Source organism: Coptis chinensis, chromosome 2, assembly GCF_015680905.1.
Source record: "Coptis chinensis isolate HL-2020 chromosome 2, ASM1568090v1, whole genome shotgun sequence".
Taxonomy (NCBI): Eukaryota; Viridiplantae; Streptophyta; class Magnoliopsida; order Ranunculales; family Ranunculaceae; genus Coptis; species Coptis chinensis.
In genome coordinates, this window is record NC_141457.1 from 73,001,646 (window position 1) to 73,028,548 (window position 26,903).

General features: G+C 41.4%; 1 protein-coding gene and 1 long non-coding RNA gene across 3 annotated transcripts; one reads left to right on the plus strand and one right to left on the minus strand.

The window, feature by feature from the left end:
• The first annotated feature begins 431 nt into the window (after nucleotides 1-431).
• On the plus strand, nucleotides 432-4,331 carry LOC147517684 (uncharacterized). Of its 2 annotated transcripts, none has more exons than XR_015213934.1 (3): nucleotides 432-936; nucleotides 1,986-2,080; nucleotides 3,834-4,331. It is a non-coding gene; the product is annotated as an uncharacterized LOC147517684 (long non-coding RNA). The 2 variants fall into 2 exon arrangements; XR_015213935.1 differs by having other exon boundaries at nucleotides 446-936; nucleotides 3,874-4,331.
• Nucleotides 4,332-22,751: 18,420 nt separating this feature from the next.
• LOC147517685 (putative F-box protein At4g38870) lies at nucleotides 22,752-23,189 on the minus strand. The gene has a single exon (XM_086593676.1). The coding sequence runs from the start codon at nucleotides 23,187-23,189 to the stop codon at nucleotides 22,752-22,754; it is 438 nt and encodes a 145-aa protein (XP_086449802.1).
• Between the last annotated feature and the right edge of the window lie 3,714 nt (nucleotides 23,190-26,903).

Genomic DNA, 26,903 nt, shown 5'->3' on the forward strand with positions numbered 1-26,903 from the left:
TCTAACTTATTGTATATCGTATTTTGTCATGCTTTGTTTCCTTACACAAGGTTGTCATTTATTTTTATCCAAAAATGGCAGCAAATGAAAACATGGTTTATCTGTTCATCTTCTTATATATAGAACTGAAAATATATAAAAGTTTTCCCATTATATAGGCACATTATAGGCTCACATTAGAGGCTCAAATTGTTTAGCGACAATAATAATTGTTTTGTTGACTAAACCCGTCTTACTATATGATTTCCTCAGCACTAAAATTTGTTGTGTTTGCACACTCTCTTGCAAGAACTCATTATATACTACTGTCGCACATTCATTTTGCTTACACTTAATTTTAAGAAACTTAGTCATCAGTATTTTTTTGCAACATAATGTGAATTGGTTGTTTCCCAGAAACAGGATTAATAGTAGACATGTATGCTTAGCTTTTTGTCCGTTTTTTTCATTTTAAGTGCGCAGGGGAGGGGCATCCATGGATGTGTCATGTGGAAAACAGGACCAAGATTTTGGAGCGAATGGTGTCATGTGTCATTTACTATTTTACATTATCAGCATCCTTGAGGAAATTATCCCCTCGCTCATAGATCAAACACATACGCACTTTACAAAATTTTGACATCAGGCTAGAAACACAAGCAATCGAGTGTTAGATGTGCCTGACAATCATATAATTTTAGGTTACAAGTTCTCACAAGCATTTAGGATTGGTTTTTAATGCATTGTTATATTTTTACATTAATTGATTGATTGTGCAATTTTTAGATAATCACAATCTCAAAACGCGTGCAAGAACACCGCTTCAATCCACAAGGCCAGCAAGGATAAGCACTGGGTTTCATAGATGTGCCAGTGTGTTTTGTTACATGCAGTTTATGGTGGGAACAAGTACTTTAGGATTGTTTTCGTCCCCAATTTTCCTTTCAAGATTAGAAGGTACAGTCTTCTATGCCCTTATTAAAAAAAATAACTGGCATATAGTATTTGTTTTGGTTCCCAACCTTTTTTTTTTTTTTTTTTTTTAAACAAATTAATGGGTTAGGCTGACCCTTGGACCTGCATTAGAATCTCAAATATACTCGTCCACTGACATCATTTTCAACGATCTCTGTTAAATTGCGATCAAGTGGCGGGCTATTACAAAAGTATTTCTCATCTAGTGAAGAACTTAGGCTGGCTAAATAGTCAGCGCTTCTGTTCACCTCTCTGTAAACATGGCAGAACTTTACCTCATCCAAGAGTGCAACTGATACCTTTAATTGATTATATAATATAGTTTTTTTTTTTTAAACTATTATCATCATCTAGGGATATTTTTATCCAATGCATTTCTTATTGACCCACATAAATGACATGTAATGAAGAAATTATTGCTCCAACGACAATGATACTTTTATAAGTCAGCGGCCAGTTGAACGCTGATAATGTTTCCTAATCAAAATATGGAGATTCGTAATTCTTGCTTCCTAAGGTTTTTTTTATGCCCTTTTCATTATTTATCATGTACTAATTTATGAAATGATTATGTCATTTCCTACGCATTCGATGATGAAGGTTTACAATGATTGTGTAACATCTATGATGTTTATGGTTTTGTTTCCATTTGCTTCCTAATGAATGAATAGGGGTATTTGATATATTTTTTTTCCTCACAATGAGTTATGTATAGTGAATATAAGTGAAGTATTAACGCGTGTTTATAGAGATCGGAACAAAAGTATCTTAGTAGAATCAACGCTTGAAAAGATTCTAAATTTGTGTTTACCAAGGATTGTGTTATGCGTAAAGCGAATCAGATTAATACAATATATTTTAGCCTTCATAGAATGTGTTAATTGATTGTCAACTTTTTCATATGCATTAAACTGTCGTATAATGTTTTAATTTACTATAACTTTAATATGGTGTATTCTACAGTTTCATCATAAATTTGTTTGTTTATTATGTGGTTTTGTTACTGGCACATAATGGGGTACATTTTTCAGGCTTTGCATTCATCTCAATCTGACAATGCATGTTGCTCAATTACATATAATAGAGGATTGGGAAGAAGTCGAGTGTTACAGCCAAGAGCATCAAGGTCAATATTGGATACATTCAATTCCTCTCATTGTTGTACTTCTTTTGGATCTTCCATTTGTTATTGCTTAGTTATTTGTTTACTTATGTACTAGCGATCCTCCATTAAATGGAAACAGGATGTGAAGTATAGAGGGAAACCTCATTTCATCATCCTTGAACTAGGGATGGCAACTAATATTTAAAGGACTGCCAAGATTAATATAGTGCACATCCTCTGGACTGTTGCACTGCTGCAGGAAAAAAAAAATTGAAATTGTCTAAGAAATAGGAGTGCCCCTGTCCTGATGCCTTGATTGAGATATGATTATTCATTATAACATGGGTTAAATTGTATTAAGTAATAGACTATGCAGCTATATTACGTTGGAAGATTTATGTGCCTCCACCTAGGGTGTTTGCTTTATGTGAACCTTTTGCTAATATGTTGTTTCTTACCTGATTTAGAGTTGAATTAATGATATATATATAGACATATTTTTGCTGAACTTATTTAGCCATGATCCTCCTTCAATAGAATGTTGAAATACATTGATGAGAGTCTAAGGCATGATCCCCCTGACTATCCCCATTCATAGAAAACATTAGGGTTAGTTCCGGATCTCTCACCCCAAAAAAACAACTAAATCAGCAGAATTTGGATACTCACACAGTTGCAAGTTCTAATGGCTATTTTTTTTTATTTGTATTAACAAGTGCTGATTAGTTTTTTTTTTAAGTCCGATGCACGCTTAGCTTTTATTTTTACTATAAAGCGATTTCCCAATGACCTAAGCTTTGCCATTACTGTACACCAATCACAAGGCCAACCCATTCCTGATTGCAACTATTAAAAGGAGGGTATCCACAACTAACTTAAAACATTTTTAACTCCGCCAATGCAAGTTACATTCTTGCGTTCTGGGGGTCCCAAGCCGGATATAGGAGGAGGGTCAACTGCATGTCGGACACTTCCACTTTTCTTAGAATTTGCACACAATCCGCCATTCAGTAAATATCTACTATATAAGATGGACACCCATTCTTATTCGAAACTGAAGTACCTCATAGTATGCTGCTCCGTGTCTTTGGTGTCAGTCTAAAGGATCAGTACATACTCAAACTCTATACAAGACTATATTGTTGGTCATTTTTGTTGTATACTGCTAGAACTTCATTCTGACATACATATAACAAAGCCTTCTCGCACGTTGACTCATTTGAATTTAGTATAAATGTTGCCTTCAATGTAGCAAAGGGCCAAAGGTATAATAGCATGTAAAACCCGTTTTCTGCAGAGGGCCGCAAGCTGCCATCCTTGAGTCATTCATCCATGGCTGCATAATATGTTGCAGTCACTGTAGCAACGGTATAATAGCAGGTAGAACTTGATTTTCAATAGAGAGTCGCAAGCTACCATCCTTTGAGTTATTTATCCATGGCTGCAAAATTATTCTAAGACGTGAAACTCATTCTTTAAGTATCTTCTCATTTGTTTTTGCCTATTGCACTCGCTTTTGGACATATGAATATCTCTCAATCTTTTTTTTGTTGAGACCAACACAGAAAGTTTTAGTTTTGGACTTGCCTTTAGTTTTGGAGACATCTTAGTTTACTCATTGTTGGATGTCTCCATTTTCTCCTTTTGTATTTCTTTTTAATTGATTTTCTTACTTATTTATGACATTAGCGGCCCTTTTTACTTCTTAGGTCGTGTTTAATTAGTTATCTTTTAATTTATAGTCCTACATTATTTTCATCTTCTATTATTGTAGATAAACTTTATCAGGATTTATTATCTACTGTTTTGGTTAGCACAAATGTGGTAGAGAGCGAGCTGAATAGGGAAGAAATGGAGAGGATCGAGGCAAGTCTCCAGGAACTAGAGGCTTCTAGGCAGGCAAAGGGAAAAGACCTTAAGGTTGTGCGATAGGCAAAGATGAACAAGAAAAACAAAAACTTCAAGAATGCCTCTGAGAAAAAACCAATTAACAAAAGTTTGGAGGCTGGTGAAGAAGGATATGATCCATTCTCCAGAAGATGAACAAAGTCACGATATTATTTTATATCCAACCCTGTCACTGAAGATTCCAAAAATGGGCATGTTACTGCTGCGTCGTTAGAGTCAGGCGAAGTCAATGCGGCAGCAGGAATAGCAGGGACAACTGATGTAGTTGTCTTCCCACCAACAGCAACAACTGGTGCTCAGAAGTTGGTAGATTTCACAAAAAAAACCAAGAATTTTAGCCTGTTGACGCATCAGTATCCCAATTCTGGAACCCTAAATGTGTTGACGCATCAAATCTTACTCATGTTGTTTCTTTTCTTTCCAAGATGTGTCTATTTTATCCAATCCTAAATGTGTCAAGTGCAGGGTTGATAGATTATGTTTAAGTGAAATGAGAGTAGTTTAACTATAAGAGCTAGCAGATTTGTTGGATGTCACTATGTTTCCTACTTAATAATTGGTTACATATGAAATCTATTTCCGAATTTCGGTGTACGGCTTTTGTTGAGCAGCTGCTGTACAATGTTTGAAGAAGAATAAACTTTACGAACAACAAGTTTCACAGCTTGGAAATTTTCAGTTACGCATCTGTAGGGGAGTGATATTCTCTATCCAGCACGCGCCTGACATGGTGGAAATGACGCATCAACCTATGGATCCAGGTCGTATCCATGAGCTAATAGAATGATCTGAGGCATAAAGTCGCGCGGTATCCACGCCGAAACTTCACGCTAGGAAAGTGACTTCGGATACCCCTTCCGAAGCAATCATGACTAAAGGTGTACTTGCACATATCTTGGCGTCGGCCTCCCATCGGTCACGCGCCGCTGAAGCTACTTATCTGACCGACACTCCACATCATTACAGCCGGACCTATGAGGGCCGGTTCTCACGTGTTACCCTGATCTCCACCCCTCGTTTGGGATACCCTTTACACGTGGTGGGCAAGGATACATTCTCATTATCTATAAATACCTCTCCTATAAACTACGCCAGACCTAATTCTGCTCTCCTCTACAAAAAACCAATAGCAAGATACGTAGGTAGTTCGCTCTCAAGACGAACTCGGTCCATCCAATAACCTATTCCAGTCCCCCATTGACTCTTTGTAAGGGAAAGCTAAACCACACCTTTACATTGGCGCCGTCTGTGGTCTCGATTACTTGATAAACCAACCCACTTCCAAACAAATCAGTAACCAAAACTCTCAAGCCCACGAAGCATGGCAAGCTTCAAAGCTCAACTCCACATGTTAGCAGGCCAATTAGGCACAGTAAACGAGCAAATAGCTCAACTCAGGCAGGAAAACGTCACACTACATGCACAAGTGGATACACATAACCCACTAGGTGCCACCGCTGAGGACGACGTCATCAACGTCAGTCAACAGATCAACGAGCTGAGCCAAAGGCTCGACAAAAATGCTATAAAGAAATACTCCACCCAGATAGTGCAAAAGATGCTGAAAACCTACCGCGCATCTCCATTTGCTGCTGAGCTACTCCGCAAGATCTCCCCCCAGATTTCGTCCAACCACGGTTCCCAATGTACGATGGCCATACATGCCCAGGCCAGCATATAACTCGGTATGTTCAAAGTCTAGCACTCTACAGTGCACCAGAGTTCGACCACCTTCATTGCAGACTATTTCCCGCTAGTCTAAAAGATGGCCCACTCGACTGGTTCTTCTCTCTCGAGGCCGACTGGTTCTTCTCTCTCGAGGCCGACTCGATAAAGAACTTCGAACAGCTCACCGACCTGTTCTCAAGCCAATACGTCCATAACAGACGTAAGAAGGGCGACCTCAATTCACTTTTTCAGCTTGCACTCGGCAAGGAGGAAACCTTCCGCTCCTTCTTAAGTCGGTTCAAAACCGAACTATTAGACATGGAGAGTGGCCTCAAAGAGTCATTCGCCGCGGTGGCTTTCACAAAGCGCTGCACCGCAACATCTAGGCTCACAAGATCGCCTCCCCTGAGGGAACGGCCGAAGCGTTGGCGAGCTATACATTTCGAGTTGATAGGTACATCAAGTTACAAGAAGGTTTGAAAAATTAGAACCAAGATGAAGAAGAAGTAGAAGAAGGAGAAGTTTACGAGGTAGCATCATCCTCTAAAAAACGACCCCGACAATAAGGGTAGCCCTCCAAACTAAAGGCGAGCAATTACCGAGAGTTCGCCGTACTTACTAGATCTCCTAGTTACATACTAGAGAAGATAAAACGAGCTACATACTACCGTCCTGAGATCAGACAACCGGCAGATCGCCCTGACCAACCCTACTGTGCTTTCCACCGAGCTAGGTGCCATGATACCGATGTATGCTGGGGGCTCAAGCATTACTTGCAGGATCTCATAGAAGCCGGACACATCAAGCAATACACCAACATACCCGACGGCGACCTGCGCCACAAGCTCATGGCCCGCAGAGTACGAAGTAGGTCCCCACCTAGACGTAACGATCAGAGGTCCCAAGGTCGCTCTCACAGCAGAGGACGTCCCCGAGACCGCTCTCGTCAAGATCGTCGCCAACCGTCAACAGGTCGGGAATACGACAGAACCATTCACATGATCACGCTTCAGGATGATTCTGTTTCCACATCTAGAGAAAAGAGAAGGCGCGTCGGCGCCCTTCAAGAAGTTTACAACTTTTCTTCGCGGGCCGCACCCGCACCACGCAGTTCAGGACGCAGGTCAGGAGATATTACCTTCTCGGAGGCCGACCTCAACAAGGTTTGCCTCCCGCACAACGACGCACTCGTGGTCCACGTCAAGATCAGTGACTGGACCATCAAGCGAGTTTTGATAGATCCTGGCAGCTCGTGCGATATTTTGTTCTACCATACCATCCAAGAGATGAACCTGCCAAAATCGATCTTCATAGACCCGATCGCGCCTCTCTTTGGATTCAATGGCTCCAGGGCCGACCCAATGGGAGACATCATACTCCCAGTCTCAGTGGGCTCCCGAGAAGACAAGGTCAGCTTCAACACGCATTTCAGCGTCCTCGATACCAAGTCGTCCTAAAACGCTATTCTAGGACGACGATGGATCCATCAAATGCAGGCAGTGCCCTCCACTTTGCATCAAGTGATCCGTTTTCCTGGCCCGAGGGGAATGCTGGAGCTTCGGAGCAACCAACTCGAGGCCTATCATTGTAACCAGATCATCACAGTGAACAAGACCACTGAATCTCCCATCAACGTCAAGAACGAGCCTACCAGCTATACAATGGCCAAAGACTTAGTGGCCGAGGTCAGAGCCACCGCACCAAACCAGAACGCTGGGGGCTCCAACAAGAACTTCCTCTCACTAGCCCAGATCCCAACCTCCACTAAGGCAGCAGTTGTCCCAACATCACAAATCCTTAAGGTCGCCCCAGTCGAGAGCGTCCCGCACAAGCAGAGCCTAGAGATCGCCCCGCCAACTCTCACACAACCAGCGCACAGCTGCAGAAACCATTCCAGCTTTTGTTGTCACGGCCACAGAAGTCACCTCTGACCCTGTTGTCGTAACCACAGAAGACGCTCCAGCTCCTACAGCTACTACAACCATTCATCAGACCAGCACAACATCTACAAAGTGCAATCCTCCAGAGAGCACTCAAACCGCACAGAACCCGGCACCAACTGAAGAAAGGCAGCAAGTGAATCTGGGAACAGAAGACGACCCTAAACTCATCTATGTCGGGGCTAACCTTGACCCCACACTTAAAGTTCATCTTGTAAAATTTCTGTCCATGAATAAAGATGTGTTCGCTTGGTCGTATATTGATGTACCTGGTATAGATCCTAGCGTTGCATGTCATAGGTTAAACATCAACCCTGGTGCCAAACCAGTTCGACAACGACCTAGAAGATTGTCATTACGTTTTCAAAAAGCAGTCAACGATGAGGTCGATAAACTCAAGCAAGTCGGTTTCATCCGGAAGGTCAATTACCCAGATTGGGTAGCAAACATAGTGGCAGTTCCGAAAAAGAATGGTACAGTCCGCCTGGGTGTCGACTTTACCAACGTCAACCAAGAAACACCCAAAGACAGCTTCCCACTACCTAGAATCGACCGACTTGTCGACCAGACTTGTGGGCACGAGCTGTTATCATTCATAAATGCATACAATGGGTACAACCAAATACCACTCACTGAGGAAGATCAGGAGAAGACCTCATTCATCACTGAGCAAGGAATTTATTGCTACAACATTCTCCCGTTCGGACTCAAGAACGCCGGGGCGACATATCAACGACTGGTAACTAACATGTTCCAGGACATGTTAAGTGATACCATGGAGGTCTACATAGACGACATGGTCGTCAAAAGAAAAAAAGCAGGCGACTACCTCACCCACCTTGAGCAAGCGTTATCCAGATTACGCCGAACTGGAATGAAGCTGAACCTAGAGAAATGCCTCTTTGGAGCGTCCTCCGGAAAATTTTAGGATATCAGGTCTCACAGCGAGGTATCGAAGCAAATCCAGACCAAATCCGGGCATTTTTAGACATGCCCGACCCACAAACAAAGAAACAGATACAAAAGCTGTCAGGCATGGTCGCTGCATTCAACCGATTCATATCGAGAGCGTCAGACAAATGCCGACCGTTCCTACAGATCCTGAAAAAAGACGAACAGTTCTCATGGAACGATCAATGTCATCAAGCATTCTCCACTCTCAAGGAATACCTCACAACGCCTCCCGTCTTAGCCAAACCAACAGACGGAGAAACACTGGGGCTCTATCTAGCAGTATCAAACTTCGCCATCAGTTCTCTTCAAAGAGGACAACAATTCAAAAAAGCCGATCTACTTCACAAGTAAGACGCTCACTCCAGTCGAGAAGAATTATTCCCACGTTGAAAGAGCAGTGCTTGCTTTATTATACTTGGCAAGAAAATTCAGACCTCACTTCCAAGCTCATCCAATCAGAGTACTTAGCGACCTTCCATTGAAACGGATCCTTCACAAGGAGAATAAGACTACTAGGATGGCGATATGGGCCGAAGAATTGGGCGAGCACCACATGGAATTCGTCCCCCGCACATTTCAGAAAGGCCAGGTCGTCGCAGATTTCCTAGCAGATTTTCCAGTCGACGACCCCAATTGGGAGTCAGAAACAGAGGTCGCACCCACAAAAGCAAACATAAAAATAGTCTGGTCCCTCTACTTAGATGGTTCCAGTAACCCAGGAGGCAGTGGTATCGGAATCGTTTTAGTATCCCCCGAGGGAGCTATGATAGAGAAAGCAGTCCGCATAGACTTCGCAACCTCCAATAACGAAGCGGAGTACGAGGCACTAATAATGGGGTTGCGCGCGACAATCCAGCTCGGTGTAACGAAGCTCCAAATCTTTAGTGACTCGCAACTGGTTGTTCGCCAGATCGCAAAAGAGTACACTACCAACGAAGGTAACCTTTCCAAGTACCTTCAATTTGTTAATGATTTACTTCCTTCTTTCAGCAGAGCTACGGTACACCATTTTTTGCGTGATGAGAACCGTCACGCAGATAGCTTAACGTACCTAGCCACTCAGACACCGAATTGTGCCCCTAGACAACTGACCATTGAAGTGGTCGACCGACCAGCTTACCAAGCGGACCATGTCTTATAAATCAGTGACCTGTGCCCACTCTCTGGAGATCAGAGGAGTCAAACGTGGAGGCAGCCTATTATACAGTACATCCAGAACGGTACGCTCCCAGATGAGCGTACCAAAGCCAGGAAGATTCCGCACCAGGCACGTAGCTATTGTTTGGTAAATGACAGGTTATTTCGCAAATCCGCTGGGGGACCTCATCTGAGATGCATCAGTCCAAAACAAGGTCAGTTAATTTTCGCTGAGATTCATGAAGGAGAGTGTGGAAACCATCTTTGGAGGTCGCCTCGTTGGCCCATAAAGCGATCTCCCAAGGATACTTCTGGCCCCGTATGCAGATCGATGCCAAAACGTATGTCCTCAAGTGTATCAAATGTCAAACATTTGGGCACAACATCATTCAGCCAGCCCGCGAACTGATCAACATCGCGAGCCCTTGGCCGTTCCACATGTGGGGCATGGACATTATGGGACCATTCATCCCTCAGAAGAGCACCGGCTTCCGCTTTGTCTTGGCTGCCACAGATTACTTCACTAAGTGGGTCGAAGCAGTTCCGTTGGCATACGTCAAAGAGTCACATGTCAGGAATTTCATTTGGACTCATATCATCACCAGATTTGGCTTACCACACACGCTAGTGATGGACAACGATTCCCAGTTCAAGGGCAAAACAGTCAGAGAGTTCCTAGCCAAGTGGAAGATCGTTCATGCATTCTCCACTCCCCAGTACGCTCAAAGCAATGGACAGGCAGAGGCCAGCAATAAAGCCATTTTAGAGAATTTGAAGAAAAAGATTGAAAAGAACAAGAGCCAATGGCCAAACCAGCTCGAGAACATACTATGGGATCACCACACCACAGTTCGCTCCAGCACCGGCGAATCACCATTCTCTTTATGTTACGGCACAGAAGCCATCATCCCCATCGAGCTAACAATCACGACAACCCGATCTGAGTTTGTCGAGTCAGGTCATAATGACTCAGTACTAGCTCGAGAGGTCGATCTCCTGGAAGAACGGCGTGACCTAGCAGCTATCAGAGTAGCATCCTACCAACAAATCCTAAAGCGGTCCTATAACAAATGAGTACATCCTCGATCTTTTCAACCTGGGGATCTAGTCTTTAAAAAAACTCAAGATGACTCTAAACTAGCGCCAACGTGGGAAGGCCCTTACATAGTGGAACGCATAGTTGGCAATGGAGCGTACTAGATTAAAACTCAAGAGGGGAAGTTATTGCCACGACCTTGGAACACGTACTTGTTAAAGAAGTTTTACCATTAGTTTCATTATGTTTTGTAATTTATGTTTCCATTTGCTACAAATTCAAGTGTAAGATACTCAAGATTGTTATTATAATCTATGGTATTGACTCGCATCTCCAAGCCACGCCACTCGCACCGCAAGCACCATCAGTACATATGCACTGACAACAGCTCCAGTAGCCTCTCCGAGTCTCGCTAGTTGAGGACCTATACTCCTAGCTAGGATCAACTCAGCGAGAACGCCTCGAGGAAGACGACTCGGGGGCTACATACGCCTCGGCGAAGCGTAACTCTCGGGGAGCTTACAGGCTCATCGCCTCTCCGAGTCTCGCTAGTTGAGGACCTATACTCCTAGGATCAACTCAGCGAGAATGCTCTCAGGAGCAGCACGCCCTCAGGGGCTACATAAGCTCTCGGGCGCAGCGTAACGCCTCGGGGAGCTTATTGGGCTCATCGCCTCTCCGAGTCTCTCTAGTTGAGGACCTATACTCCTAGGATCAACTCAGTGAGAACGCTCTCAGGAGCAGCACGCCCTCAGGGGCTACATACGCTCTCGGCGAGCAGAACGCTCTCAAGAGCTTACATGCTCATCGCCTCTCTGAGTCTCGCTAAGTGGAGGACTTATACTCCTAGGATCCGCTACGCGAGAACGCTCTGAGGAGCATAACGCCCTCAGGGGCAACATACGCCTCAAATGGCGTAACGCCTCGGGAGCTTATGGCTCATAGCCTCCGAAGTCTTGCTAGTTGAGGACCTATACTCCTAGGATCAACTCCGCGAGAACGCTCTCAGGAGCAACACGCCCTCCGAAACTTGTAGGGTCATGAGCCCCCTAAGTTTAAACTACTCGGACACTCACATCTCCTAGATCGCTCCCCCGAGCAATACTACACAAACATAATGCTTTACGAGAATACATCTCAGAAACAAGCCCCATAAACAGAGTAATAGCTACAAGCAGTCAAGCAAAAGATAATATCACGCATACATTTACCACAAAGCTACACCACCAATTTCAAATAACCAGTTCTAACCCACCGATCTGCTGGGTTTACCCGGAAAATCTAGATCGGACTGGTGAACAAAAGGGAAAAAATTAATGAACTGCCACTTTCGTGGACACCAGTTCTTTGTATCAACAAAGGCGAACTTCTCAGGCAAGCCTGAAAACACAGCTCTAATGTTTAACCCTCGAAGGGGCGAAGAACAGACACAACAACTACCAAACGAACCCAGTTTCTTACCAAGACAAAGAAGAGAAATCACCATCAAGGAGCCGCGACCACATGTTTGTCCTGAGGAGCAGTGCTAGTCGAAGGAACGTGCCTCGCAGCCCGCAGAACAACGCGTATACCCGTCCCTTGAGCCCCGTCTGCCTTTTTTAGCTGACAATATTTCTCGTCCAGCTTGGCATACTCACTACAGGCCGTGGTATACGCACTTTGAGCTTTTCGAGCAACCCCGACGACATCGGTACTTTCAGACGCTGACTTCGCTACCTCCATTTGCAGCTCAGCCATTACAAAGAACGGTTTAGCGTTCATCGCCAGCGAAGAAGACGATACTTTTTCATCATCGCGATCCGGCTTTCCTCTTGTGTCCCTTCAAGCTTCGCGAGACATCCTTTCGACTTCGGGAGTTGAAGTCGATATCGGCGGCACTGAATAGCGTTCTTCAGCTTGTCATACCTAGCCAGAAACTACAAGTACAAAATCATAATCAGGATCACAAAAGAAACACAACGGCAAAGCTGATGGATAAACACTCACCAAACAACTAGCCATGTCCATGGTCCCCAGAAGCGTCTCCATATCTTCATCCTCGACCTCAGCTTTGTCCCCGTCTAACACAATCCCCTTCAGAAGACTAGTCACTATGGGTGCCGAGTGGAAGCTGCAATCAGAACGCTTTACATCACGCTTTTTCCCCGTTTTCCCCACGTAGTAAAATTCGCTCCCCACGTCCCCGACACGAGGGAGCGAACTCTCACCAGCAACGTGACGACCTTGCTCCAGGTCGTCGCTTCCATTAGCAGCCCGATGGGTATCTTCTACTACCGAGGCTTAACTGGAATACAATGCCCATCGGCGAGTTTAATTCGATCTCCTGGATCGCTTGCTCTTCTTGACCCCCGACGCCACAGGTTTTCTTTTGCCACGGTCCCCATGCACATGAGGACGGAACTCCATCTCCTCCATGAGCAGAGGGGAACTCTCTCTTAAACTTCCTTCTCCCCTAACGCATTTAAAAGCACCGAGCCATAAGAGAAGCTGAACACAGAAAACAAAAGAAAGCTGGTTAGAGCGACCAGTAACCGTCTTCATGATCTAAAAGAAGAAAAGAGAAACGTACCTGAGTAAACGGGAAAGGAAAGCGAAACAAACGCAAGAGGGAAGAGAAGCAGCCGCAGCAGGAAAACAAGAAGAGCAAATGACGTTGCTTTCCCAGGACTAGTCATATTTATACCCATGAAACGTCTCTTCCCAAGGCACACCATTATGGCATCGAGACACCAAACGCCAGCCAACCTAGCAGCCATCATTTCATATCTCCCGACCGCCCACATTTCAACACGTGCCACGCACGCACTATAGCTCAGGTCGCTACAGAGTACAGAACGCCCGACGTCCTCATAGTGACGTGCGACCTGCACAGTTTAAATTGCGACAGCATGCATATGCTTACAAATGCAAACATTCATATCATACACAATAATAAGTATAAAAAACAAAGGCAACAAGATTCACATTCATAAAGAAGTTTAACGACGACGACATCGGGGACGCGTCAGTTCACGTGACTAACCATGCCGCCGAGAATACTTTCGGAAATCCAAAGATAGTTAGTCACTAGTTATCATAGTCAATGGAAAAGTAGAAAACGAAAGCGCACCAGTCAACCTGTGAAACCAACTCTATTGTTTACGCCAGAGGAGGCCCATTACAACCACAAACAACAAAACTTCCTAGACAATATCATCAAGATCTTCTCCAAGAGCGACATTCAACACACGGAGGCAGAGTTCGGATCACCGTAAGACGCCACAACCGCGCCTCAATAGTAGCCACGTTGAGCTCGCCCGGACCCGCCGCCGCTCACCACACCCATAAAGGGAGAAGACGCGACGACGAAGCTTGAATGCCGGATTCGCGGGTAGTTCGCGCCGAGTTCTCGAAGTTCTCCCGGTTCGCTGCTCCTCCCGCGGGTTGTCCGGCTTTTTCTCCGGTTCCTCCACCTCAAAGACGGATGGTGAGATAGGCCTCTTTAAACTGCGGGGTGGAAGTCTTACATCGCTCAAAGCATAGGTGTTCGCCGCGACTAGCTGGCCCCTCAACGCCTCCACCTCATGCTTCAACCCGATCGACTCATTCACTGCAGAGGTCTTCCAGAGTCGTGGCGGTGGTAGGGGCCTCGGCATCCACCAAGATCCAGCTTCGGTTTTTCACTGTTGCGACAACTTCAGATTCGACAAATTGGCCCCCGCCGACTAACCTCCGCCTTCTCCAGTCGGGCCGATCTACGCGGGCCGTTTCAAATTTTACGGTACCCCGATCAATCATGCGATAACTCGCACAACATATCACATTATTATCAAACAACAAAGATGATAACGCGATAACAAAGTCAAGTTGCCAAAGGTGACTTACCGGACACATCGCCTTATCCATCCCCCTCATATTCGACTCCAGCTCCTTGGCATCTAAGTCCTTCCTATCACCGTCCAGGGTCATACCCTCTAGCAAACAAGCAGCTATGGGTGCGGACTTGTAGCTGCAGTCCGACATCCTCACATAGCGCTTCTTCCCAGTCACCTCATCTATGTACATCAGGTTGCGCTCCAGCTCATCTTTTCCAGTACTGGAGTGCCCCTTACCAGTCTCTCTCGCACCAACCTTTCCCTTCATCTTGCCAGAGGGATCTCCAACAACCCTGGGTTAAGCGACCTCCAGGGCAACCTCTTGGGCGTCCTCACCTAGGACGCTGAAGTCGGGCATCGGTCTCGCCCTCGAGTTGCGAGCCGCCCTTCCCCCAGTTCGCACTTCACCACCCAGTGGGCTCTCAGCCACCCTCGCAACCTTCGCAGGTCGAGACTCCGGGACTTCGAAGAGAACGTCATCCACATCGAATGGAGAGTCCTCTCGGCCCTTCCCCGGCCCGGACCAGAGGCCCCAAAGACTCCGGGTCGTCGCTTCACCCGCGACGGCCTCGATGCTGTCTTTCCTCAGAACAGATCACTCCTACGATTCTCCATCACAGGTTTCTTCGACGTCTTCCCGCTCACCTTATCCCGCGCTCTGGCCTTTTGCACTTGCCTTTTCTCCCTAATTGCGGGTCCTCCGCGCTCTTCAAAGAAATGAGCAACTTCCAGTAGCTTTGCTTATTTCTCAGCTCGCATCGCCCTTAGCGAACTTTCGACAATTGTCGGCTCGACCCCCTTTCCAAGTGGATATCCGTGATAGACAACAAGACAACAGTTTGAAGATAAGTTCAACCAAAGAAAATTTGATATCATCGATAACGACCGGGTACCCACCAATAAAGTCGCGATATTTTATTGTCCATTAATCGAACCCGCTAGCACAAGAGCTTCCTAGAAGGAGCGTGGTCGTTTGTCCCACGACTCGTTACTTTTACCATCCGTAACGCTTTCGATAACAGTAGCTTCGAGTTTGCAAGCTAAAGTTCAAATGACCTAGATCGCTTTTATTGAGGTAATGCTCGATAACATCGTGACTTCAATTCGGTACTCACTGGCGTTCAATAGGTCAAAGACCTTGCATAATCGCCACATGTTACCTACAAACCGAACAGCGCCTTTGCCGCCGTTCGGGAACTCATAAACCGGCTTGGAGAATCCGGTATCGCCATGTACGCCCTCACCGTCCCTCTCGGATGATCACCCCATGATTCGATTGGGGTGTACCTATCGCTATAAACCGGGCGTTCGTGGGGCTCATGGATCTCCGGACTACTTTACGGTTATCCCATTTTTCTCTCGGATATGGGGAACGCCTCAAAGCAGCATGTCCGTCCCACGTCTTTAAGCGGCACCGCCGAAGACGACCTCTCCGGACTGACGTTAAGTGCAAAGCTTCAGCTATTCTGACGCAGATCGAGCCACATCTTCCTCACTACTAGCCCCTCAACCGCCTCATCTTCATCATCACCCTCAACCACCCCACACACAGACTCATCTTTCTCATCATCTTCGTCATCCCAGCCAAGAGAAACTTCACGGACCTCATTAGATCGAGTGTCGTCAGAGTCAGACATTTTTCTTCTAACCCTAACAGGTCTAGTTACTAGTAACTAATAGGGTATCCTAACAACTCTAGAACAGAGGCTAAGCACGAAACAAGAAGCAGAGGTTCAACAATGGCAGAGAACTAACCTGAAGGATGATGCGGTAATGAAGTAGTGTCTACCAGACGAAGCAGCCAAATGAAGTTTCAAAAGAGCCAGCGAAATTTTTGAGCAACCGCCCCTCCAGTTTCCAAGGCATCATGATTACTCCCCAGCCCTAGCTGCCCATGACTTCCAACCAACTGCCCTGTCTTTTCACATCCCGAAAAAATGGGGGACGCTTTTTTCTCGCGAATCTTTCGGATCATCCACGCGTCTTTGAACACGTCAATCGTTTGCACCCACCAGCTCACATGGTTAACACGAGCCGCTCCTCACAGATCGTTGGAAATTTCCACCTCTAGCATGCTCCACGCGCGCGACCGATCTCTCTCAGCAGGTCGTTTTCACAACCCATCTTGGCGGGGGTGGGGGAGTGATATTCTCTATCCAGCACGCGCCTGACATGGTGGAAATGACGCATCAACCTATGGATCCAGGTCGCATCCATGAGCTAATAGAACGATACAGACAGGTCGCAGTATCACGCGAACTACGCTAGGAAAGTGACTCAGATACCCCTTCCAGAAGCAATCATGACTAAAGGTGTACTTGCACATATCTTGGCCGTCAGCTACTGGTCACGGCCGCAAGCTACTTATACAGACTGACACTTCACATCATTACAATAGACCTATGAGGACAATTCTCACGTGTTACCCTGATCTCCACCCCTCGTTTGGGATACCCTTTACACGTGGTGGGCAAGGATACACTCTCAATATCTATAAATACATCTCCTATGAACTACGCCAGACCTGATTCTGCTCTCCCCCACAAAAAACCAAGAGCAAGATTCGTAGGCAGTTCGCTCTCAAGATGAACTCGGTCCATCCAATAACCTATTCCAGTCCCCCATTGACTGTTTGTAAGGGAAAGCTAAACCACACCTTTACAGCATCCTTGATCAGATACCCAGATAGTATTTCAATTTCCAGAAATAGTTCTATCCAAAGCTGATCAAGAATGTTTCACTTCATGGATGACCCAATTGTGATTCTAGGAATGCTTGGAGGTATTTAATACTATGAAAGGTTTTTGAATATTGTTCTGTGCTCTAAATTATAGATGATAATGCCTTTGGAAGCCTTGAATGCTACAACAGAAACAATAAGTGCATTGCGAACTGGAGCAAAAGCAATTGGGAAGCTGCAGAAAAATAATGTGAGTGAAAATTTACTTTATGTAAGCTGTACTTCCATATTAGGTTTCCTTATCTCAATAAAGAGAAATCATTATAAATATAAAGAAAATAAGAGCTTAAAATATTTTGATTGGAATTAACCTGAAATCAAAAATTCTCCACTACCTTTCTCGTTGTGAAGGTTACAAAATTAGTTAAATGGGTTTACATGTGGCTGGAACTCCCAAGTCATCTTACATTTGTCATAGCAAAGAAGCTTTTCTACAATGTTAAGGACCTTATCCAGTTTGGTGCTGTTTGTATGTCTTGGCAATCCGTATTTATTGAAATTCAAAAGGATAGGCACCGTTTACCTCGCCAACTTCCTTTGTTTTCGCTTCGCGATTGAATTCAATAGTGATGATCGGACATGTAGTTGCTCTGATCTAACCGAGGATAGAGTTTCCAATTTCCAGTTTCGAGTTCCTCATGACTGGCACTGCCAAAGTTCCCGTCATGGGTGGCTGGTGATAGTGCGCAACAACTTAGATGTTTTTCTATTTAATCCAGATTCTTTTAGCAGATTAATGGATTATTTTGCTGGTACTTTTTTTCTTTCTAAGTGAGCTAACTACTTACAAAAAAGTGTTAACGTATTCCTATGCGAAGAAATACATACAACACTAATAAAATCTCGAGGTAAACAAGGGGTAATTGCATCATGTATTATGCAATACCACCATGGGAATAAGCTAATTAAAGCTATAATAATACGCAAAATAAAAGGTCTATCATTTATCAAATGTGATCACCCTTCGTACACTATAAGGATCTGACGTCAACTTCAGCAGATGTTTAGTATTGTTCTGATTCGCTTTCAGTTTAGAAAGGATCTGATGTCAACATCTATTAATCACTGCAAGGATCCATAATCCAGGGCTGAAAACAAAAGAGCAGTACATTTGTATTTTGCTAATAAGCTATATTGAAATGCATTTGTATAACACTAAATTTTTTCCCAATGCATTTGTATAGGTGATAACATTGTCACCAAGTACGGTACGGGTTTAAAACGGTGTACTTGAAAAAAACTTAGTTCGTGTTTTAAACGGAACGTTTCGGGAAAAAAACGGAAAAAAAAAAACGTAAAAAAACGTGGGGCATAAAAAATGGGTTTAAAACGGTAAAACGGGTTTAAAACGTATAATACGTATAATACGTAAAAAAACGGTAAAAACCGATGATAAATAATATAATAGATAAAGAGTTTGATTTTCTATAAAAGTAGAAAAAAAATAGACACATAAAATAAAAATAATAATAATACAAATGAAAGAAAATTCAAATACATGAAAATATCAAATTATCATTACTCATCCAAATACTATAAGTTTTAGATTCAGTGCCAAAACACTACTCAAAATAAGATACTACTAATTACCAACCATAATGGCATAATTAAGTACTACAAATAAGTTAATAACTTTAAAATTTTCAATTAATTATTAATAGTCCAAAGCAAAATAGAATGGTCTCAATAAGTCAATCTAACGCCCACTCTTCAAAAAGGTAAACTCCAAAACATTTTTTCTTTTCTTAAAAAAAAAAAAAAAAAAAAAAAAAAGTTTTAAGCGGAGATTTTCAAAATCTCGGTTTTAAACGCTTTTTAAGTTTAAAACGGGTTTAAAACGTTTAAAACGCTTTTTAAAAAACCCGGTTTTAAACCTGGAAACCAATTGGCAAATATCTCGGGTTTTAAACGCGTTTTTTTCAAAAAAAACGCCGTATTTGGTGACAATGGGTGATAATAGCATTTTTAGAATGGGAACCAATGCAAAAATTGATCAAAGGATTGTGTGACTAATGACATGGTTAAACAGATGTAATTCAGCGATGCGACTAACATCCATAATTTCTTCCTTTTGTCGCCTCCATACAGATGATTTTAAAAAATCATCACTCCATCATTTGAATCATTCAATCTTCATACACATGAAATAAGATCTACATTATATTGAAAGTTTTTAAATGGTAATCTTGCCACATAGACATCTTACAGAAAACTTTTATTTACACATTTAATTCACTCTACATATTATATCAGACTTAATAGATCTATATATAGAACAAATATTAACAACGTCCAATGTTTTTTTTTTTCTAATTGTTTCTCATTGTAATCGATTCTAAATAAATAAATATAAAATAACTTTTGTCAGCTAGCTACAATTTTTTTCTGTCCAAGCTACCTACTTATTTAAACCAACCAAAATATTTAGAACGGCAAAAAAAAAGCTGATGGATTCGCTAGATCATTTTGAAGACAATGATGAAAAAAATGTTATTTTTCTTGCATTTTTTTTAGCTTTTTTATTCTCCAATGTAGAATAACAATTATTTTGCACACTTTGATATAATATTCTTAATTTTACAGGTAATCATATATAGATGCTCGACAAGATAATTACACAATCAGTAGCACAAAGGTTAACTTCATCAACATAATACCTATTTTTTTGGTAAATTAGTTTGTGGGATATGCACTAATAATTATATATTGACTAAGTTACAGGTGGTTAAATACCTTTTCGAATATATTTATTTGCAACATGGCAGCGCAGCAAAAATCAAAGCAGACAAAAAACACAACTAGCATACTGAAGTGTTTTTTCTTATTGAAGCTTTCTGTCACACCTCGACCTGTATTAATCTAAACCATGTTACATAATATATCCATTCAAACAAATGTAATGTGTTACTAATTTACATGTGTTCTTTTTTCCACCACAAATTTTCTTTCCTAGCACGTGCACCCGTTTACAAGTTGTTTATAAATAAAATAAAAAATGGTACTGATTAAATGCTTCTAATTTATTTCTTAGTAGGAATTACAAGAGTGTCCTATAATTGTATGAATATGTCACATCATGTAACACAAGTGCACCAACTCAAAGTCTCAAACTGTGTTAGTATTGTGTTGTTGGACTAATTAATTTCGGTCTACGCCTGACTACATGAAATGTCCCAAAGTCTAGCTTACATTAGACTTAATTTATTTTGCAGATAATAAATCTCAACTATCAAACAATAAGAACTCAATAAACTTTACGATCCTTTGCGGAATAATTCCTAATAACAACAACAAAGAAGAACAATTATACTTCCTAATAATTCCTACAAACAATTGTACTTGATATTTAAAAGAACAACGAAAACAATCATGCGTCATAATAAGAACATAATAGTATTTACCTGTGGAAGGAAATTAAACTTGAGTGTCGATATATGCAACTATTCTTCTCAATGGATTGAACAGTTTGATCTTAAATTGATTTTAGTTGATCTTAAATTACCCGGTATTTTATTTGACTTTGGATAGGGATTTTGGCATCTGCTCCACTCCTTGTCACCAACAGTAAGAACAACGCACCTCGAATGGAAGCTTCCAAACACAACATATTTTCCAATAGAGTCGTTGTAAAACAAAGTCCAGCAGTAGTACCACCCAGGTGGATTGCAAATCATATCGAGTGGTTCAGTCATAGGAGTAAGAGCCACATATTGACGGGTGACAAGATTATAGACATAGAGCTTCTCAAATGGGTGTTTGCCGTGGAATATCAACAACAATCCATTACAGGAACCTTTCACTGTTGATTCCGTGCAAGGAAGCTGAAGTGGTGGGACATACGAAAATACACTCAAGTTATATGTTGAAGTTATTTTTTTTATATATTTTTGTTATTTAAAGAGATATTATACATACATTAAACTCATTATTTGCTCATTGTGTTTCACTTAAGCTATTTGTGAAGAAAGAATTTTTAATTGAAAGTTCTTTAAGATCTCATTATATAGGATGTTAACTAGTGTGTACCAATATATTAAGAACATTGTTTCATATGCAGGAGGCTAGCTTTCTTTAGAATGGTTTCAGAAAAATAACTCTTAAGACTACATTTCTTTATAATGGTTTGCATAAAAGTCAGATCTGTATTCTTTGAATTGATTGTGTTCAAACAATTGCTTCATATACTCTGCTACATGATACACATGATACAGACTTTCCATTTTTAGAATGAATTACTGATTACTATGAGTAGGCTAACTTAGTTGTTGAAGCTCAACCTTTTAACTTATGTTGCTTGAACATCTGTTTCTTACGTGTACACCGGCTACTTTTGAGAAACCGGTGGCGAAGCACGGTTTGCATACTAGTAAAATTAAAAATGGTACTGATTAATTTCGGTGTACACCTGACTACGTGAAGTCAAATGTCCCAAAGTCTAGCTTACATTAAACTTTATTTTTGTGGATAATGCGGATAATAAATCTCAACTATCAAAGACTGCTACGCACTTAAGCAGTGTGTTAGAAAAGGAATCTATGTGCTTTCATAAATAACTCGTCAAATTTGAAGGATTTCTATCCTTCACAAAATTTGTACATGCTTGGTACAACTGCAGTGCCAATTTGAAGAACACCAGAAAATAATTATGAATACCACATGACATAAGCTCGTGACCAAATCCATCAAATTCAATTATACAAGCAAATACTAAGCTATTACAATGTCTTGTTCCGGCTTGACAAGACTACTTGCATAAAAAAGAGGATAAATATCAAGCTTTACCTTGTTTATGTCTGCAATACGAAGCGTCACCTCATTGTTTTTGTGTGCAATATTCTTGTACTCAATACGCTTCAAATCATAATAGAACAACTTATCTTCGTGTTGCATGACAATCTTCACAAAGTCTGAGTAGTCAGTAGTCCTACTATCAATATCTCCTCTCGTGCCAACAAATATGTAGCTGTTCAACCTTCTGATAGGTTGAGGTAAATTTGACAAAGATTCAAGATGAGTGCTATAACATTTGTTCCAGGTAGTATTGCCTTCTCTTTTCTCAAAAACAAATATTTGTAACAAATATCGCTTCTGACTTGCAAAGCATAGAGATCCTTTCACCTCAAATAAGGTATGGAATCCATTGCATGGATGGTCTGGGAGAATTGTTCTCGTAAATTCCATTGTTGCACCAATATTTACTGAGACGTGGAAACACTTGAGAGGATTAATACGACAAAATACTCGCCCATTTTCAGTTTCACTTTTCAGCCAGTGCACTTTCTTTTCTACATATATCAATTGGGATGCAAGATATGGACTGAATGAATAGGGATTTTGATATCTGCTCCACTCCTTGTCACCAACAGTAAGCACAATGCACCTCGAATGAAACCTTCCAAATACAACATATTTTCCAACAGAGTCGTTGTAAAACAAAGTCCAAGAGTAATAACACCTAGGTGGATTGCAAGATAGAAGGAAGAGCTACGTATTGACGGGTGACAGGATTATAGACATAGAGCGTCTCAAATGGGTATTTGCCGTGGAAGATCAACAACAATCCATTACAGGAAGCTTTCACTGTTGATTCCGTGAAAGGAAACTGAAGAGGGGGGAAGTTCATATCACAGATTTTTTCCACTTGCATAATACCATGTTTTTGCGTGGTGATTGTAAACATCTCGAAATAATCATCACCAAGTTCCGCCGAGTATATTTTCAAGATTATCTCTGCAGGTTGGGAACGAGAATGAGCAAGCTGGGAATTCACAAAATTAGGATCAGAGATAATTGAGTGCCATAGCTTGCATACAACCTTAGCTCTTAAGAGATCCTTTGCAGGAACTTTTACCAATATCTCAAAGATTATATCTTGAGAGAAATATATAACCATTGGGAATTCACACTTGTGACATATTACATAGGCACATAGTATTAGCTGTGAAAGTTACAGTATCAATTTGTACAAGGCAATAGTGTTAAAGTATCAAGTTTAAGATCCTTCGCAGGAATAATCCCTAATAACAACGAAGAAGAACGATATGATTATACTTCCTAATAATTCCTACAAACAATTATATTTCATATTTACAAGAACAACGAAGACAATCATGCGTCATGATAAGAACATAATAGTATTTACCTGTGGAAGGAAATAAAACTTGATGTGTGTCGATATATGCAATTATTCTTCTCAATGGATTGAACAGTTTGATCTTATTATCGGGAAAAAAAGGATCTGATGTAAAGAGTCATAGACTCATGCCTACTCGAATAATTAGACCGACTCAATTCCTAACTCCTAAGATTGTGTTTTTAAAATTTTCAAACGTGTGATAGTCGGCTAATATGCCCAAAATTGCTGTTACTAATTCGTTTGCTTGTTCACGGTGCTTTTTTTTTTTGATATATATATATATATATATATATATATTAAGAAACGGAAACTGAAGAGATTATAGATAGTCTATCCTCCTCCAAATAGTTCATCAACCAACTAGGTGGCAGTGTAAGCCACTCAAAACTAGGAGGTAGATTTTGCCCACATGACGCTAACTTGTGAGCTACAGAGTTTGCGGATCTATTGATCCACTTAATACTGATATTATCAAAATTTACAAGAGCTTCTAGTACATCTTCAAGTATAATCTTTGAAGACCAGGAAATGCTTGATGCTTGTTTGTCCAAAAAGTTGTATACATCTTTCGCATCCAACTTTACTTCCACTGATGAGCTGAATTCCCGACACCATTGAATTCTTGTAAGTGCCCCTTGACATTCTGTTTCTTCTGTAGTTCTGCCCCTCCCTCTGTCTGTTCCTGCTGCAATGAAGCATCCATTAGAATCTCTAAGTACATAACCAATTCCAATGGGATGGGGTATATTTGTCTTAAAGCTGGCATCAATGTTCAATTTTACCCACCCTATACGTGGTGGGTTCCATCTTTCTAAAGAAACAGGTTGAAAATTTACAAGATTAAGGTCTAATCCAACTTCCAGGGCATTTACAAAACCCTGTACTAGTCTATATACATGTGTCCAGTTAGGTTTAGACTTATCATGCAACACTCTACATCACTCTAGCCATATAATCCAGTTTATATATATACAAAAACTTGTCCAATTATTTGTGTAAATCGGCCAATCCACAGGGGGTTTGTACCACATGTCTATCCATTATGTCACCTGCAAATTCTCAAAATCTATTAGTTTGAAATTCCAAGGTGTTGAAAACCAAAGAGTTCTTGTGAAAGGACAAACCAGGAGTAAGTGATGTACAAATTCTATAGAAGAGTTACATAACAAACAAGTTTTATCAGCTACATAGAAAAGAGTACTAAGATGGTCTCTTGTTGGGACAATTGAGTGGTAACATTTCCAAGCAAACAAAGTTACTCTAGGTCTGAGGTCATTTCTCCAGAAAGCTAGACTAGTATTGTGATTCACATTGGTGACATATCTTAAGCTTAACTGATGGTAGGCAGATTTTACAGAGCGTTATCTATTTTTGGTTAAGGTCCAATGTAATTTATTAATAGGATTATTCCTAGGAATGCATATATTATGAATACTGAGTGAAGTATTAATATCAAAAAGAGAATTTAAGATATCTATTTTCCAAGTTCTAGTATTTACATCTATAAGATCACCAACTTTACTGTACAAATGATTATGAACTGTGGTAATTAGTATTGTACCCATAGTTTTGGATTTTGGAATTTTTGGAATTTCGACAAATCCAAAAACCGAAATTCATCAAATTTCGACCCCTATCATATTTGGAATTTTGATTGATTTCGAAATAATTAATATTTCGACTTTATATTTTGAATTCTGGTTTTTTGAAAAATCGAAATATTATTGGGCGGAATTCTAAGGTTTCATTCGGAATCACAAACACTGATTGTACCATGCAAGAGTTCTGGAATCCATGAGTCTGTCCAAATATTTATATCCTTACCTGAGCCTACCTACCACATAGCATTTTCTTTGACAATAGTATTGTAAACTGTTTGCATTCCCTACCAAAACCAAGATGAACCAAATTTGTGTACAGTAGGTAAAATATTCACACTATGATGATATTTACCTTTTAGTTGTGTGGAAAGAAGTGAGTCTAGTTTAGTGATGATATTTCAAAGAATTTTACTAAGATGAGGAAAGTTATTTGTTTCCATATCTCTAATACCTAGGCCACCACCTTTTTTTGATTGGCAAATAAAGCTCCAACTCTTCTGTAGAGAAAATTCTGTTTCTCACGGTCGAGGCCAAGGCCGAGAGCGCGAATCACTACTCCAGTGTTTTAAAGCCGCCTCAAAGAAAAGCCATGGCTTTAATACGTAGGTTTCGGGCCAGAGTAGAGCCCAGCCAGTCGTGTCTTTTTTATGGCCTCGCTACAGTAACCGCGATTTTTGGTTTTTGGTATAAAAACAAAATCAGTTTTGGAAAACCTAACTTTTCCAAAACCAAGAAAGAGAGTGATTACAAAGAGAACAATTCTTTGTGAGTTGAGTGTTCATTCTTTGTGAGTGAATTGAGAGAGACTTGTAATCGTTACTCGGGACATCTAGTAAAGCTTGGAACTCGAGGTGTGGAAGTAGGCAAATTGCCGAACCACGATATATCTCGCCTTGTGGTTTGTTCTTCTTTTACATTGATTGTTTTATTTCATATGCTTGTTATTTGATATTGAGAAGTGTTGGGATATTGCTTGGAGGGTGTTGAAGTCTTGTCTATTGAGAAAGATCAATCTTTGTGTAGGATTGATCCGTTTGGTCAATGGGTAACGTTGTTTCCGCAGTTAATTATTCACAACAATTGGTATCGGAGGCGTAGGTATACGACCTAGGATTTTGAGTTTAGTACTAAAAAAAATTTGTGTAGACAAGGTGTTGATTAAATTCGAGGTGAAATTGTTTCTTTTGGGTTATTGTGTGTAACTTGAAAGATGGCTCCCAAGATGTCAAACGCAAGGTTTGAAGTAGAGAAGTTTAATGGGAAGAATTACTTTGGGATTTGGCAAGTCCAAGTAAAGGACATCCTTATCCAACAAGGTTTTGCCAAGGCCTTGAAGGGGATTAAATCTAAGGCGTGAAAAGTATGAGCAATGATGATTGGGAAGAGTTCGATCTTGGGCTTGTTCATCAATCCGGTTATGTCTTGCTAATGAGGTCATGTATAGTGTGATGGGAGAAAATACCGCCGGTATTTGGCTCAAACTAGAGTCTATGTATATGACAAAGAGCATAGCCGAACAAGATGTACCTTAAGAAGCGTCTTTATCGGTACATGATGGTCGATGGTTCAACGATGCAAGAGCACGTTAGTGAGTTCGTCGGCGTCTAGCGGATTATTTGAATGTTGGTATGAAGATGGATGATGAGGATCAAGCGGCATGTTTGATATTCTCCTTGCCAGAAAGTTATGAGCATCTAATGACTACATTCATGAACAGAGAAGTCGTCGATCTTGATGAAGTTCAGAGTGCACTTCTTTCTTATGAGTTGATGAAGAAGACACGTGTAGAGAATAGCATTGATGCAAGTGGGGGCTAGTGGCAAGAGGAAATTTGTGCGAACGTAATTATTCAAGTAATGATAATTCTAGG